We start from the raw sequence: 18,152 nt of genomic DNA, 5'->3' as shown, positions 1-18,152 counted from the left end.
ATTGCTGTTTTTAAGATTCTAAGGGGACTAGATTACCTGATCAGCTGTTTCACTGGGCTGGATTCTATAGAGTCCTCGACGTTGGGATCCATGGTACGGCGGCATGAAGATGGCCCCGGATGAGGCCCGCCACGGACCTCGACACTGGCAGGGCCCGGTCCGATATTGCCAGTGGCAGCGAGGCCTCATGGCAACCCCCTTGTTGCTGGGTGACAGGACCATAATAAGCATATGCAAATTAATAAAATTAATAGATTAACATATACTCACCTGCGATCTTGAGGGCCCGCCGCGATCTTCACCTCGGTGGCTGGCACTGCCGCGCCTTCAGATCCCTGTCCAGGGAAACGAGGCGCAAAAGGTGGGGAGGGGTGGGGGAGGGTGGAGGTACGTTTCTCAGTGCGGAAAGAGGGGGGATTGGGGTCAAATTAGCATCATGGGTGTAGGGAATGGTGGGAAGGGTTATAGTTTAAAGTTTGTGCCGTTGGGTGGGGAAAGGTTAGATAGTAAAGGTGTGTTTTTGGGGAGGGGGGTGTGACAGGGCAAATAATTAATTTGTATTGAGTGGGTGGGTGGGAGAGGGGCAAAAGATATGTATTTATTTTAATTAATTTAATCTATATTTAAATATTTAAATTTACCGGTAGGGCTGATAACACTTTAAAAATGGTGCTTGCGCACAGGCAGCTGACGCCGTTGCCGGGGATGGACAGCCCGTTCCCTCCACATGATTGGGGAGGGGGGGTGGGTGGCATGCGGTCCGCATTTTTTTCTCCCGCTGCCAAATTCGGTGGCAGGCTTATAGAATCCAGCTCACTATGTCCAGAACAACAGAACCCGAGGACCCGGCCTGCACTCGAAGGGGGTAAATTCAAAATTGCTCTGCAGAAACAATACTTCAGTGAGGGAATGGCCAATCTATGGAACAGGCTGACTAGGCAGACGGTGGAAGCAGTGAGTACTGATGATCCATTTATTCAAATTAAATAGATTCCTTTCAGAAAATATATTTTGTGATACAGTATGTGATTAATTTGAGACCTGCCATATGGTAAGTGTAACACGTTTGGGAGGAACAGGTGACTTTGGACCTATGGTTCCCAAAGCTCCCCATCACTGGGGTTTTCCTCACCTCATGTCTGGGTCTGTTGTAGACTATCTGATAGAGATAGTGATTGCTGTGATTAGTTAACAACTCCATTATCATTGTATCATGGTGAATATTAACTAGATGAACCTGGATCTTTTTTTTATCCGTGTGTCTAACTGGAATAATCAGATAACACATTATTGGAATGCCTAACATTTAACTAGGAGCTCATCAAGACAAAATGTCTCAAAGGGCTTTACACAGTGAATTATTTTTGAAGTGCAGCGATTATTAATATGTAAGCCAGCGAAGCACGTGTCGGTAATATTCCATGAATATCAATGAGATAAGTGACAAGCTAAACTCCTATTTTTGGTGGGGCTGGATGTAAAAAGATTCCCTGGCCTAGATATTGGTGAACTTCTTGCTCTTCTTGGAAGAGTGCTCTTGGATTTTTAACAGCCACCCGAGCCACATAAATAAGGAGACTCCATTTGTTTAAATGTAAAACATATGATTCAGCAAGCGTTCACATTTTGACGGTCTCTCGCTATTGTCATTGTTTATAATGAATTATGATTGATTTTATCAACCTTTCTATTGAACACGTTTGTTTGGAAAGGCTTATTATCATCATTAGGATCCTGACTGGAAGGAGTTACTTAGCCCAGCACTAGGTGAGAATTAAACTAACCTCCATAGGTACTCATTAAGTATGGAAGACATCAGGGATCTTATCAGTTTAACTGCGTGTTTTAATTTGGCTGTCAAATTCACTGACTGTTCTCAGCCATTGATATCATTAGCACAAAATTAAATTAACAGAAAAAATAAATTAAAATTCATTATTGTTCTCTTTAACCCATTTTTCTTTAAAGAGCGACAATATCAAGAATTCCTTTGAAGGTTTTGTTCAATGAGGGAAAGGGAATGCATTTTAGTGACAGCTCTTTGAGGGGCCTTTTTAACCCATAAATCACAGCTAGTAAAACTTGCTTGGTCTAAGAAAAAAAAGACTTGTGCGTTATAACCAATTAAGCACTGGAGGAGGGTGGAGAAATGAGGCAGCCAATTTGCGCACAGCAAGATCCCACAAGCAGCAGTGACATCATGATTAGAAAATCTGTTTTTCAATGAGTTTGGTTGTTGGATAAATATTGGCCAGGACACCAGGGAGCACTCTCCTGCTTTTCTTTGAATAGTAGGCGTGGAATCTTTTACATTCACCTGAGAGGGCTCATGGAACCTTGGTTTAACGTTTCATCTGAAAGACGTCACCTCCGACAGTGCTGTACTCCCTCAGTACTGTTAGTGTGGTCCAAGGATCACTGGGACCCCACTTCCCCATCACCTGTGGCATTCAGCAGACGTATGCATGGCCTCGGTTCACAGGCTATTAGATCTTGGATGTTCATGGAGCAAGGAAGGGAGAAGGTGAGAGTAAGAGAAGTCTTTACAAAAGAATGTTTAGGGCGTAAGCAGGTAAAGGGCTTTGTAGTGGGTCAGTTGAGAGTGGTTCTTGGGCAAGTCTCTGCTCAGTGAATCAGTCCTCGACAGAAGGTATCAGTGGGGATCCTGGACAATGCTGAAGAACTGTCATACTTCTTGTACCAAACGCTAGTCTGACTGATGTTTCACACTGCTCTTTTTGCTCTCTAGTGTCACTAGCCTCAAGCACAATAGGCCCAGGAGGACAGATCGTGCACACTGAGACGACGGAAATCTTTTTGAAAGGGGATCCGCTGAATGGATTTGGATTGCAGCTTCAGGGAGGAATCTTTGCCACCGAGCCCCTCTCGTCTCCCCCACTCATACAATTTATAGATCCGGACAGTCCTGCTGAAAGGTTAGAAGCCACCCTGATATTATTGCCCGTCAAAAGCAAATGAAAAAAAGAAGTTATAAAAACAGCTTGGATTTATATAAACACCTTTAACATCGTCAAACCTCCCAAGGCACTTCACAGGAGTATTCTGAAACAAAATTTGACACCTAGCTACATAAGGGGCTTTAAGACTGGTCAAAAGTTGGGTTAGAGAGGTAGATTTTAACGAGTGTCTTAAAGAAAGAGAGAGAGGTAGAGGTGGGGAGAGGTTTAGGGAGGGAATTCCAGAGTTTAGTGCCTTAGAAGCTGAAGGCACGGCTGCCAATGGTGGAGCGATTAAAATCAGGGAAGCCCAAGTGGCGAGAATTGAAGGAGCGCAGATATCTCCATGGGTTGGAGGTGGTTATAGAGAGAGGTAGACCATGGAGGGATTAGAATACACGGTAACAAACCTTCCCGTGAAAAGGTCCTGATGTGACGGAATATGAAGACATTTTGTGTTTCACTGTTGCTGTTCAAGCCTTGGTTACCAGCTCAGTGACAAGAAAATTACATTGAAATGAAATGCTGTTCAGTAAATAAGGTACAACATTTTGCTCAGTAATTAGCTAGATGTGTTAATTATTATGATTAAAAGTCTATATATTTTCCATTGTGATTCATTTGGTGGTAGAGTAAAATTACTATCTGGCATTGAAGGGACTGTGTAGCATCAGTACTTTGAATTGATTTGCAGCTACATGACACACTTAAATCATTTCCAAATCATTCACCCAGAATGATGGTGGCAGATTACAGTCCCAAGAAGGAGATTATGGACTTGATGCCACACCATATCAAAGAATCAACCCGTGTAATCTGCATTCAGAAATCTGATTATGTTTTGTTTCAGCATGGGTACACTAGTGTAGTGGTTATGCTACTGAATTCACACCATGGGCTGGAGTACAATATCTAGGTTGGCATTCCCTGTGCAGTAATGAGGGAATGCTGCACTAACAAAGGTTCCGTCTTTCAGATGAGCCTTTAAACTGAGGCCCTATCTGTCCTCTCAGGGTGAAAAAGATCCTACAGCACCAATGCCCCCTTTAAGCTGCGCGAGTGCACAGCAATCTGGAACACACAGCGCAGTGCAGCAAATGGGCCATGCACAACCAATATTCCCTTTAAGATACGCGCATGCGCGGCTGTGCAGTAATCTTAAAAGGACCGTGCACATCAAAAAAAATTAGAGGGGACATCGCATGGAACTATTTTGCAGAATAGCAGGAGGGCTCTCCCTGTTGTGCTGACCAATATTTAACCTTCAGCAACACCTTAAAACAGAATATCTGATTATTATCACATTGCACTTTGTGCAGTTTGACTATCATATTTCCTACATTACAACAGTGACTACACTTCAAAAAAAGTGCTCAATTGACTATTAAACCTTTTGGCACATCCTGGAATTGTGAAAGAAGCAAATATAAATGCAAGTCTTTCTTCCTTTCTTTAGTAATCCAGCAGCCGGGACTATTAATCCAGAGAGCATGAGTTCAAATCCCACTATTACAGTTTGAGATTTTTGAGTTTGGTTCAAACAAATCTGTAAGTAAAGAGCTGGTATCAATAAAAGTAATCATGAAGCTGTCAGATTGTCATTGTGCCCAACTAGTTCACACAGTTCCTTTAGGGAAGGAAACCTGCCATCCTTACTCAGGCTGGCCTACACTTGACACCAATCCCAACATGGTTGACACTTAAATGTCCTCAGAAGTGGCCTAGCAAAGCACTCAGTTTGGGCAACTAGGAATAGGCATTAAAGATCCCGTGGCACTGTTCGTAGAAACGCAGGGGAGTTCTCCCCAGCTGTCCTGGCCAATGTTGATCCTTCAACGAACATCAATAAAACAAATTATCTGGTCATTTATTTCATTGCACTTTTTTGGATCTTGCTGTGCACAGACTGGTTGCTACGTTTCCTACATTACAACTGTGATAGTACTTCAAAAGTACTTCATTGGCTGCAAAATGCTTTAGGTCGTCGTGTAGTCATGACTGATGCTGTCTAGGTGCGAATTCTTTCTTCTTTACTGATCTAGCAAAGGGTTTGATTCTTTTAAGAGATGAGAATATATGGTTTCTAACCTGCTCAATCGAAGCTTGTGGGTGTAGTTTCCTCTGCCGCAGATAACTAGTTTTCTTTCTATGTCCCTTCTTGGTCCCAAAAACTTTTCAACTGGCGCATTCCGGATCCAGATGCGGACTCATACAGGTGGGCGATCGCGTTCTGTCCATCAACGGCATGCCAACAGAGGACGGGACCCTAGAGGAGGCCAACCAGCTGTTACGAGATGCGGCTCTCGCAAACAAAGTTACTCTGGAGATAGAGTTTGACGTGGCAGGTACGTTGCAATCAAGAGAAGTGTTTGAAACCCATTTGTGAGAACCAGAGAGGACAAAGTAGGCATTTTAATGGAATTCCCATCAAGCAGATGGTCAACATGGCTAGTGTGCTGTGACTGGCAGTATCGCTAACTATACAGCTGTTACAAAGAAGGCCACAGACTGTTACTGGCAATATGGAAACAATGCACAAATGGTTTTGGTTGAAACCAAATCTGGCACAAATGCGAGGCTTGAAGGCTATAGGTGCAAGGTGCAAGCCATGGGTTATAGGCCTGTTTGTGGTTATATTTCATATACTGTTTGAGTTTTACGAGGCGTTTGGAAAGAGGCTGTTCTTATGTCTGTAGGTTCATTGGTGGGATTGGTCCTGTGGTTTTCCTGTGAGTTGGCTCACAGCAGCATCCAGGAGATTAACCTTTAATTCCTCAAGACTGCAGGACAATCCTGGCGGGTAGGCAACACTACTCCTGAGTGGTGCTGCCATATGGTGCATGGATGGGTAATTGGCCACCCTCTCTGACGCTGAACCCAAGTGGCTTTCTTCATTGTGAACCTCAACAGTAAGCACCAGCTAGTTATTCTACCACTATAGAGTAAATTAGCAAAAACTATTTTCACTGATAGGAGGGTCAGTAACCAGAGAGAACATATTTAAAATAATTTGCGAATGAACCAAGGAAGAGATGAGTTGAAGTTCACTGGGAAACAGCAAGATCAGAGCGGGGCAAAAAGAGGCCGGTAAAGAGAGAGAGTGAGAGTTCACTGGGAAACAGTGAGATCAGAGCAGGGCATAAACAGCCCGGGAGCAAGTGAGAGTTCAAGGGGAAACAGCGAGATTGGAGAAGGGAATAAAGAGCCCAGGAGAGAGAGAGGAGAGTTCACCAGGAAACAGCGAGATCAGTGCGGGGCATAAAGAGCCCAGGGGAGAGAGAGAGAGAGAGAGAATGCGAGAGTTCACCAGGAAACAGTGAGTTCAGAGCAGGACTTGTTGCTGCTGCTGCCAGTTGCCAGCGGTCGGAAAGTAAAATTGAGGTGTGACATCACAGGGAAGCAGGTAGGTGAGTGGCTGGGTGTGACTTCAAATCTACAAACAGTGGGAGGGGGAGAGAGAGCGGCGAGGCACAAGGAGCTGGTTGATGTGTATCTGGTGGGTATTTTCTTATTTTCTTTTTTCTGCTGATTTTTATTTTTTCTCTAACATTTAAGTCTATCTACTAAGTAGAAGCTGAAATACCAGTGTTCGGTAGGTTGTTACTTGTTTGTTCATTCTATTTATAACCATTTTATTGTATTTAACTTTCAATTTTAGTGCAATAAATAAATAATTTGAGGCATGGCAGGGCTGCTCACACCCATCCTGTGCCATGTGGGGACTTCAGGACCCTACAAATGTCCTGGAAAACTACATGTGCAGAAAGTGCCACCAAATGCAAAAACTCGAGCGCCGAATCTTGGAACTCAAGGAGCAGCTAGTGTCACTGAGGTGCATTTGTGAGGATGAGAGATATGTGGATAACACATTTCAGGAGGTGGTCACCCTGCAGCTTAAGAGTGTGCAGGCAGAGAGGGAGTGTATAGCTGGCAGACAGACAAGAAGGACAAGGCTGGTAGTGCAGGAGTCCCCGGAGGACATCTCACTTTCTAACCGGTATTCAGTTCTGAGTACTGATGGGAGAGAGGGTTCCTTTGGAGAGTGCAGTGAGAATCATGACCAGAGCACTGTGGGTGGCTCAGCTGTGCAGGGAGGGAGGTGAAAAGACAGGAAAGCAATAGTGGTAGGGGATTCTATAGTTAGGGGAACAGACAGGCATTTCTGTGGTCGCAGATGTGATTCCAGGATGATACGCTGTCTCCCTGGTGCACAGGTCATGGATAGCATACTGGAGGGTGAGGTCATGGTCCACATTGATACCAACGATATAGGTGGAAAAAAGGATGAGGTTCTGTAGGCTGAGTTTAGGGAGTTAGGAAAGAGATTAGCAAGCAGGACCTCAAAGGTAGTAATTTCCGGATTACTCCCAAGGTCATGTGCTAGTGAGTATACAAATAGGAGAATACACTAGATGAATACATAGCTGAAGAGATGGTGCAAGAGGGAGGGCTTCAGATTTCTGGGGCATTGGGACCGGTTTTGGGGAAGGTGGGGCCTGTACAAGTTGGACAGTCTACACCTGAACAAGACTGGGACGAATATACTTGCAGGAAGGTTTGCTAGTGCTGTTGGGGATGTTTTAAACTAGATTGGCAGGGGGATGGAAAAAATTCAGAGGAGGGAACAGGAGGCAGAAAATTAGCGAGTGACTCTGAAAGACAGAAGAAGCAAAGGTTAAAAAGTGTGCAGCACAGGAATTTGGCAGTGTTAAAAGGTATTTATTTAAATGCAAGGAGTGTAACAAATAAAGCCGATGAGCTGAGGGCACAGATAGACACATGGCAGCACGATATCATTGCTATAACAGAAGCTTGGCTTAAAGAGGGGCAGAAATGGCAGCTCAACATCCCTGGATTTAGAGTTTTCAGGCAGGATAGAGAGGGGGATAAAAAAGGAGAGGGTGCAGCATTATTGCTTAAAGAATTAATTACAGCCGTGAGGAGGGATGATATGCTAAATGAATCATCAATGAGGCCATATGGGTTGAGCTCAGAAATAAAAAAGGGGCAGCCACACTACTAGGAATGTACTATAGACCCCCCAAATAGTGAGAGGGACATAGAGGAACAAATATATAGGCAAATCTCTGAGTGCAAAAACAATAGGGCAATAATAGTTGGGAATTTCAACTTCCCTAATTCAACTGGGATGCAAACAGTGTGAAAGGCACAGAAGGTACAAAATTCTTGAACTGCATTCAGGAGAACTTTGTTAGCCAGCACATAACAAGCCCAATGAAAGGGGGCACCATTCTAAATTTAGTCTTAAGAAATGAAGCTGGGCAAGTGGAAGAAGTAGCAGTGGGTGACCATTTTGGAGATAGTGACCATAATACATTTAGCATTATTCTGGAAACGGACAAAGATAAAACAGGAGTAAAAGTCCTAAATTGGAGGAAGGCAAATTTTTACGAAACTGAGAGGTGACCTGGCAAAAATGTACTGGATACAGCTACTTGAAGGAAAATCAATGGCAAACCAATGGGAGGCATTCAAAAGCGAGATTCTACAGGCACAGTGTAGGCATGTCCCCACAAAGAGAAAGGGTGGTACTGCCAAATATAGAGCCCCATGCATATCTGGAAGCTTACAGGGTAAGAAAAAACAGAAAAAGAAAGGTTATGATGATCACAAAAAAGTTAACACTTTAGAAAGCCTAGAGGAGTATAGAAAGTGCAGGGGTGAAGTAAAAAAGGAAATTAGGAAAGCAAAGAGAGGACATGAAAAAATATTGGCAGGTACAATCAAGGAAAACCCAAAGATGTTTTATCAGTACATTAAGAGTAAGAGGATAACTAAGGAAAGGGTAAGGCCTATCAGAGATGTACAAGGTAACTTATGCGTGGATGCAGAAGATTTGGGCAGGGTTCTTAATGAGTACTTTGTCTCTGTCTTCACAAAGGAGAGGGATGGTGCAGACATTGTAGTCAAAGAGGAGGAGTGTGAAATGTTAGATACAATAAGCATAATGAGAGAGCAAGTACTAGAGGGTCTGACAACCTGGAAAGTGGATAAATCACTAGGGCCGGGTGGATTGTATCCCGGGCTGTTCAAGGAAGCCAGGGAGGATATAGCGGATGCTCTGAGGATCATTTTCAAATCCTCACCAGATACAGGCGAGGTACCAGAGGATTGGAGGTCTGCGAACGTTGTACCATTGTTTAAAAAGGGTGCGAGGGATAGGCCAAATAATTATAGGCTGGTCAGTCTGACCTCGGGGGTGGGTACATTATTAGAATCAATTCTGACAGATAGGATAAACTGTCAGTTAGCAAGGCACGGAATAATCAAGAATAGTCAGCATGGATTTGTTAAGGAAAGGCCGTGTCTTACTAACTTAATTGAATTTTTTGAGGAAGTAACAAGGATTGATGAGGGTAGTGTAGTGGATGTTGTCTACATGGATTCTAGTAAACCATTTGACAAGGTCCCACATGGCAGACTGGTAAGAAAAGTAAAAGCCCATGGGATACAGGGGAATGTGGCAAGTTGGATCCAGAATTGGCTCAGTGACAGGAAACAAAGGGTAATGGTCGATGGATGTTTTTGCGAATGGAAAGCAGTTTTCAGTGGCGTTCCACAGGGCTCAGTGTTGGGATGATTTGGACTTAAATGTGGGAGGCATGATTGGGAAATTTGCAGATGACACAAAAATTGGCCATGTAGTTGATAGTGAAGAGGATAGCTGTAAACTCCAGAATGATATCAATGGTTTGGTTGAGTGGGCAGAGAAGTGGCAAATTGAATTCAATCCGGAGAAGTGTGAGGTAATGCATTTGAGGAGGACAAACAAATCTAGGGAATACACAATAACAGGAGGATTTTGAAAGGGGTAGAGGAAATGAGAGACCTTGGGGTGCATGTCCACAGGTCCCTGTAGGTGGCAGGACAGGTAGAGCGGTGAAGAAGGCATATGGAATGCCTTCCATTACTGGCCGAGGTATAGAATACAAAAGCAGGGATGTAATATTGGAACTGTATAAAACGCTGGTTAGGCCACAGCTGGAGTATTGTGTACCGTTCTGGTCACCACATTAGAGGAAGGACTTCATTACTCTGGAGAGAGTACAGAGCAGATTTACAAAGAATGTTAGGGCTGTAAAATTGAAGCTATGAGGAAAGATTGGATAGGCAAGGGTTGTTTTCCTTAAAACAGAGGAGGCTGAGGGGTGACTTAATTGAGGTGTACAAAATTATGAGGGGCCTAGATAGAGTAGACAAGAAGGACCTGTTGCCCCTAGCGGAGAGGTCAATTACCGGGGGCACAGATTGAAGGTGATTGGTAGAAGGATTAGAGGGGACATGAGGAAAATTCTTTTCACCCAGAGAGTAGTGGGTGTCTGGAGTTCACTGCCTGCATCAGTGCTGGAGGCAGAAACCCTCAATTCATTTAAAAGGTAGCTGGACCTGCACCTGAGGTGCTGTAACCTGCAAGGCTACGGACCAGGTGCTGGAAGTTGGGATTAGATTGGGTGGATAATTTTGTCAGCCGGAGCAGACACGATGGCCTGAATGGCCTCTTTCTGTGCTGTAACTTTTCTATGGTTCTAGGACAAAACGTTTATGCAGCGAGTTCTGAATGCACCTGCCTGAAGGATGGTGGAAGCAGACTGAATACTAACTTTCAAAGGGAATCGGATATCTACTTTAAAAGAAGAAATTTGCAGAGCTATGGAGAAACTGCATGGGAGTGGGACGAATTGGATAGCTCTTTTAAAGAGCTGACACAGGCACAATGGGCCGAATGGCCTCCTTCTGTACTGTAAGGTTCCATGATTACCTCCAGGATTCTGGGCTCCCTCTGCTGGATGCATAAACAATTACATCATAGAAACCCAGAAAGTGCTGATGGTGATCTTGGTGTTTGAACATTTAACACATCATATGGAATTTTAGAGGAGTTAACCAGCTGAAATTAAGAAACTGCGTTAAAGTAGCGGGCACAAGAATGTTACACAAATGTGTTAAGTGTTCATCTAGTGTTCTCAGGCATCAAGGGAAATCAAAAAATACTTAAATACAGTACAGAGCAAATGCACCTTATGGACTTCATTTTCACTCAGTAAAAATTCCTGGCATATTACGCAGCTTCTTCTGTCTTTGTTTCTCTTCTCCAGAATCTGTTATTCCCAGTAGTGGGACCTTTCACGTGAAACTTCCCAAGAAGAGAGGGGTTGAGCTTGGCATTACCATCAGTTGTGAGTAGACTCTCTTTCAGGTCCAGATCTTCCTTAATCTTGTTGTGCAGGCACTTTACAACTGAACGAATCCTGTTCCTGTGGATTAGTGAAGCGATGTGTTTTTATTGCATCACTCTAAAACACAAGGCTCAGGGAATTTCTTAAGTCACCTCAGGGAGTTCTACACTGTCAAGGTGCCATCTTTTAGACAAGATGTTAAACCGAACCCCACTTCCCCTCTCAGGTCGATGTAAATGTCCTGGCTAAGGTTTATCCCTCGACCAGAAACAGATTGTCTGATCATCCATCTCATTGTTGTTTGTGGGAGATTACTGTGCACAAATTAGTTGCTGCATTTCCTACATTACAACAGCGACTACACTTCTAAAGTACTTCATTGACTGTGAAATACTTTGGAACATCCTGCGGCTGTGGAAAGGCTCTATACAAATGTAGTCTTTCTTTTCAGGGTTGATTCAGGGTTTTGGGGTGTTCAAAACCAGCCCCTCACATGAGAACAGCAGCTGCTGTACCTCAGCTGAAGGGTAGAGGTCATGTCAGGTGGGAGACTGGATGGTTTTTCTGCTGGATGCGTAGGTTTCTGCACATGTTTGTCCCACTTATCCAGATGCTTCCTGCCTGGCCTCTGAAGCGTGATTCTATGACACTCTGCAATGAGCTGGGCCATGGAGTCTAACTATAAATCTCAGCCCAGGTACCTTCGTTAGTTTACATAGGATGCCAACTAAGTGAGCTCCAACTGAACATCAGAAAGACCAAAACCATGGTTCTTGTCATAGGCTGGGAATTTCCTCAGTGTTGTTCCCGCTCCAATACTGCAACGTCACTGGGAGTCCATGGAAATATATAAATGGGCATTCTGTTACACTTCCGGCCAAGTTAAGCTGGCGGAGCAGAAACAGCTCCAAAGAAATTCCCAGCCATTAGTTCCATCCTTTCGTCAAACATTTACTCAGGCTGAACCAGGCCATAACAAACCAAGACATCCTGTTCAACCCAGGGCTTTAATCTCCAACCTCACACTCTATTCATCAACAAGACTGTTCACTTCCACTTCCCCAACATCACTGGCCTTCACCCCATTGCCTAAAACCCTTATCCATGCTTTTCTTACCACTCAATTTCTCCAGTGCTGTTGTTGCCCACCTCCCATCCTTTGCCCTCCCTAAGCTGCAACTTGTCCAGGATTTAACTGCTTGTATCCTGCCCAGCACTAAATCTCACATCTCCCTCCTTCTGCAACCTCCTCCAGCCTAATGAGCCTCCTGCACCCTTCGGCCCTCCAACTCTGACCTTTGTTACAGAGCTCCCTAACCCTGTGTCCCATAGATAGTAGGACCTTCAGCTACCTTAACCTTACTCTCTGGAATTCCCTCCCTAAGCTCCTCTACCCCTCCAATTCCCTACCCTTCTCTAAAATCCCTCTTAAAGCCTATCCTTTCAACCAAGCTTCTGATTTGCTCCCTCAACTTGCCCATCATTGGTCATCACCTTCATCACGTTGTCCCTTTTATCCAGAGTTGGATTTACAAATTCTCAACACTAGTGCCAGTTTAGAAAGGTTAAACGACTGTTATCTTGTTGTGATCATCTGTCTTCTTTTCATCCCCACTGTGCCTCATCTTGAGGGGTAGCGCATTTTAAAACCACACCTCCACACAACTTGATTAGCCGACTGAAAAATAACAAATGGGAAACAACCTCGTCCTCCAAACAGGAAGGTATAATAATCCTGACATAGACTGAAGAAAGAAAGTTCTAGTGTGTAGTCCCTTTCCATATGGAACCTTTAAGTAATAGGGGGTGGTAGGGGAACTGAGTTTACCCTCTCTCCATAATCTATAGATATTTCTGCCGAGGCAATGATGATTCTGGCAATTCAATAGGGTTTTTATTGTCAAGTGCCTCGGTGATCTGATCGATAGAGGATACAGGTAATGAGGGATTTCAGGTAGTCTGCTCGATTGTGAAAGGCAAATGATTGTGCTGTTATGGAGAACTGCAGGCAAACAATCTCTTGGCACATATGGACTTTGTGGCTGCTTTTGTAAGTTGAATGGCTGCACTATTGAACCAGATGTTGTGAGAAGTACCTCAGGTGGGAATTGTTGTCCCATTGTTCCCATTGTAAGCCAATCAGTCTCACAAAACCTCTGCATTTAGTTTTTCTCTCCTCATGACCTTTTCCTGTAATCCATACTTCTAAGTTTCTTTATCTCTCTATGAATAAAATACTCACAAAAGGGGGTCTAAGCTATTGGATTGTACATCACAAAATCAGAATCTTCTGCTGCATTAACTCTTTCCCCAGTTTCCACCATTTGTCAGGCTCGTCCCTACAGCCTGAATTTGTGGTTGTTTCTCAGTAGATCAAGCGGCTGCATTTCCTTGAAGTGCTTTTACACACTGGCCCTGTGTAGATTGGATCATTGGAGATTGGTGTTCACACACTGGCTGTGTAGTGACCGAACTGTCATTGCAAAATAGGCTTAACATTCTGCCAAAAGGGTGAGAGCCAGATTTAGGAGGTGTCAGCTGTGGCTCAGTGTGTAGCACTCTTGCTGCTGACTTAGAATGTTGTGGGTTCAAGTCCCAATCTAGAGAGTTGAGTATGTAATCTAGGCTGGCACTCCAGTGTACTATTGAGGGAGAGGTGCTGTCTCTCAGATGCAATGTTATATAGAGACCTTAGGTGGACCTAGCTGATCCCATGGTACAATTCAAAGAATAGCAGGGGAGTTCTCCCTGGCTAGCATTTATCCCTGAGCCAACAACTACACTCAAATATATCACATTACTATTTGTATAAAAGAACTTCATTAGCTATTAAACACTTTGGGACATCGTGAAGTTGTGAAAGGAGCTATGGGAATGTAAGTTAATTTACTTCTTCTAGAAACATGGAGAAGGAGGAGGGGAGCTGCTGCACAGTCATCATTGCAGCGAATTGAGGTGGTTTCCTTGAAGGTGAAAGCTGGTCAAACCTGGTCCCGTCCATGCACATTCCAGCTGGAAAGTAAAATGGGTCGAAGATATTGGATTGTGCGTCACAGCATCAGAATCTTCCGCTGCACTAACTCCTTTCCTGCTTTCCACCATTTGTCGGATTCGTCCCCACAGCTTGAATTTGTGGTCATTTCTCAGTAGTGCAAGTGGCTGCATTTTCCTAAAGGCACTTTTACACGCTGGCCCATCACCCCTTGGCTCATAGGAGAATATTGTCCACACACTGGCTCTCCAGTGTCTGAATTGTGGCAAAATGAGGCTAACATTGCTGTTTGTGGGACCTAGCTGTGCGCAAATTGACTGTTGTATTTCCTGCAACAGTGACTATGCTTCAAAAGTACTTCATTGTTTGTAAAGTGCGTTGTTAAAGGCGTTGCAAGTCTTTATTTCTTCTTTAAAATTAACTGGATAGTGATCAACTAAGAGATCTCAGCTGATTCCCCTCATCCATCCCGACCTGCTGCCCTACACCTACTGAGGGTGTCCTGCACTGTCGGAGGTACCATCTTTTGGATGACCTGTCAAAATGGGGTTCCGTCTGCCTGTACAGGTGGATGTAAAAGATCCCAGGGTACTATTTGAAGATGAGCAGGAGAGTTCTTGGCCAACAGTCACCTCTCAACCAACACCACAGTAAAGCGATTAACCGGTCATTGCTACATGTGTACTGGCTGGCACGTTTCTCTACACAGTAACAGTGACTGGAGTTCAGTTATTCATTGTATGTAAAGTCCTTTGGCTCAATTGATTCATGCGATGTGTTTTTCCGTTCAGCAGCTGTGAGCCGGAAGCCTGGGGATCCACTGATTATATCTGATATTAAAAAGGGGAGTGTAGCGCACCGGTAGGTACTGGTTCACGATTTGATGCATGTATGTAATGAAGTGATGAGCGACAGCAGCAATGGTCCTGACTGTGTTTCACCATAGTACCAGGAGTATTTGGGCAACTTTGCTAAGGGTGTAAAGCCATGCTGCTCTATGCAGGATGTGTGACTCTCAGACCCATCACAACACTGGTACACTAATGTCCTTAGGGGATGTAAACTTACTGTTCTTACCCGGTCTGGGCCTATACGTAACTTCAGTCTCACACCAACATGCTTAACTCATAACTTCCCTCTGAAGTGGGCCTAACAAGCCACTAGATTGTATGAAATTGCAACAATGTGGTTTAAGAGGAACCCCACCACAACCTTCTCAGGGCAACTAGAGATGGGCAATACATGACAGCCTTGCCAATGACTCCTACATCCTGAGAATGAATGTTAAAAACATGGTGCCACTTCATGCTGAGGTTCAGCTCTGTAATATGAATGCAGTCTCCAAACACGACAGGATCCTCTTGCCCTCCCCACTCCCCTTGCCCTCCAGGTGCCCAGTGTGCTGGACCTAAGCCATGCACACTCTATTCACACATCACATTCAGTCTTCCCCTTGAACATCCTTTTTCTGTTCAGATGCGTTTCCTTGATGATCTCCCATTCCCTTCTTCCCCCTCTCCTGGGAATTTCCTGTTTAATCAAGGGTGTCTCTATCTGGTGGTGGCCACCCTCCCATACCCTCTCTCGAGTGAACATCTTTAAGCTTGGGCAGCCAGGGCCAGTAGGCTATCTGGCTATTTGAAAGTATCATAGCCCAAACTAATCCTGCAGTTGACTGACATCCACGTGCATGCACTTTCCAGCAGCAGTCACTGGATAATGATGTGAAACACCAATCCTGCCGCACGTTTCTCTCCCTGGTCCAGCAGGCACTGAGGTCAGCTGTAGCTCTCCTACTTCCTCTCTGGCTGGTAATAATTAACTCAGCACCAACTGGAAATGGAACATAAGACCTTTGGTCAGTTGCCTACTGGGAGGTGATCCAGCCAATGAGAGAGCCTGATCTAGTCCTCTTGACAAGATTGTACAAATTATCAATGAAACTCCAGTCAACACGTAAGCTAGGTGAACTGGGCCAAGAATCGAGGGATGGGGGCAGGAGTATGTGGGAGTAACCAGTACAGAAATTTCAGCGTGTGACTCTCAGAGGATAGTAAACTAGGAGTAGAGGAATGTGCAGGAAAAATGAAGACCATTGCAGTTCATTTGGGCAGGTCCAAAGTTCCAAGCATCCCATACTATACCTTGTTTTCTAGATTCTTTCAATAAAACCTATTGTATTGTGTATTGAATTTACTGACACCTTTCCATCTATGCTGTCTACCTGGATGCTGTGGCTCAGTTGGTAGCATTCCTCCTTCTGAGTCAGAAGGTTGTAGGTTCAAGTTCCTCTCTAGGACTTAAGCACAAAAGTCAAGGCTGACACTCTAGTGCAGTACTGAGGGAGTGCTGCAGTATCAGAGATGCTGTCTTTCAGATGAGATATTAAACCAAGGCCCCATTTGCCCTATCAGGTTGATGTAAAAGGTCTCATGGCACTACTGTGAAAAGAGCAGGGGAGTTATCACTGGTGTCCTGGCCAATATTTATCCCTCAATCAACATCACAAAAACAGATAATCTGGTCATTATCACAATGCTGTTTGTGGGAACTTGCTCTGTGCAAATTGGCTGCTGTGTTTCCTACAACACTTCAAAAGTACTTCATTGGTTGTAAAGTGCTTTGGGACATCCTGAGGTAGCAAAAGACACTATATAAATGCAAGTTCTTCCTTTCTAAAATTCATTGATAAAATTCCTCATTAACCTTCTCCTCACTGGTGTAAACAATTCCCCAGCTTCCCGACTATCTTCTGAGTTCAGGTGACTGGAACATCAGTACAAAGGAAAGAGGAAGTTCAATCACTACTGCTTCACCAGTCTACACTGGCCTGAAAACCTGCTCTCAGAGTAGCTCTGGTCTCAGTCAGTTCCATTTTCCCATCTCATAATGAAGGCACTTTTATTTCTAAAGCTTGTTGCCATGTCAATCTGGGTATTCCATATAGACAAATGAACCTGTGTTCAAGAGTGAAATGTTTGGATGACTGTAAATCTTTCAAACTTTGCGCTTGAAGGTTATGACATCGGTAATAGTGTCAGTCTTCTTTTCCTACTCAGAACCCGAGGTGAAGAGTCAAAGGCCAGAGTGAAGGGACAATATTGAGATTTAAAAGAATATGAGAGGAGATGAGATAAATTCCAGAAACAACGTTTTGATGGCCTTAAGTTTGGGTCTAAATGCCTGTAGATTGTAAATGTGAAGTAACACTTGGGGAGGGTAGGAGTTCCATCATTCGGAGGCTTTGTGCAAGAATGAGATAGAGTCAGAGATGTTAAGATGAGTCTGAATTTCAACACAGTGAAGATATAGGAGGAGGAGGGACACATAGTGCAGTTTACTTTGAGCTTAGCAGCAGAATTCCAGCCATTGCTCAGCCCCTTGGGCTCTGGAGGATGTTCCTTTTGCCTTACTGCTCTGCAGACTGGGGTTCTCGGTCATGTTATTCCTTTCTCCAATAGAACTGGGACTCTGGAGCCTGGAGACAAACTCTTAGCCATTGACAACATCCGACTAGAGAACTGCTCAATGGAGGATGCGGTGCAAATCTTGCAGCAATGTGACGAGCTGGTCAAACTGAAGATCCGAAAGGATGAGGACAACTCAGGTACTCAGTGCGCAGAGAGGACCTGAACCAGGTTTCCATTTTCTAAAAGCAGATCCTCAGGAGGGATGAGGGTGCCTTTGTGTTAACTGAGTTCAGCGATGTCCATCAGGTGTAACAAAATACTTTAAGGACCAATCTCTGTCCAATCAATTATTCCCATCTAAGGTACAGCACAGGTTAGATACAGAGTAAAGCTCCCTCTACACTGTTCCGTCAAACAATCCCAGGACAGGTACAGCACGGGGTTAAAAAAAAAACGGGGTTAGATACAAAGTAAAGCTCCCTCTACACTGTCCCACCAAACACTCCCAGGCCAGGTACAGCACGGGGTTAGATACAGAGTAAAGCTCCCTCTACACTGTCCTCATCAAACACTCCCAGGCCAGGTACAGCACGGG

General features: G+C 44.3%; 1 protein-coding gene across 7 annotated transcripts in view; it reads left to right on the top strand.

Annotated features, from left to right (window-relative positions):
- Positions 1 to 18,152, top strand: part of grip2b (glutamate receptor interacting protein 2b) — a 216,285-nt gene that overhangs the window by 141,826 nt on the left and 56,307 nt on the right. For 5 of the 7 annotated variants that reach the window (XM_068051431.1, XM_068051428.1, XM_068051432.1 and 2 more), the window contains 5 exons: positions 2,750 to 2,936; positions 5,157 to 5,302; positions 11,075 to 11,155; positions 14,939 to 15,008; positions 17,609 to 17,754. In XM_068051431.1, coding sequence (XP_067907532.1) covers positions 2,750 to 2,936; positions 5,157 to 5,302; positions 11,075 to 11,155; positions 14,939 to 15,008; positions 17,609 to 17,754 — 630 coding nt within the window. The remainder of the gene's footprint in view (positions 1 to 2,749; positions 2,937 to 5,156; positions 5,303 to 11,074; positions 11,156 to 14,938; positions 15,009 to 17,608; positions 17,755 to 18,152) is intronic. The other 2 variants (XM_068051429.1, XM_068051430.1) reach the window with 2 other exon arrangements.

This window comes from Heterodontus francisci, chromosome 19, assembly GCF_036365525.1.
Source record: "Heterodontus francisci isolate sHetFra1 chromosome 19, sHetFra1.hap1, whole genome shotgun sequence".
In the NCBI taxonomy this organism is placed as follows: Eukaryota; Metazoa; Chordata; class Chondrichthyes; order Heterodontiformes; family Heterodontidae; genus Heterodontus; species Heterodontus francisci.
The sequence above is the reverse complement of the archived record's forward strand: the minus strand, read 5'-3'. Positions and strand labels throughout refer to the sequence as shown.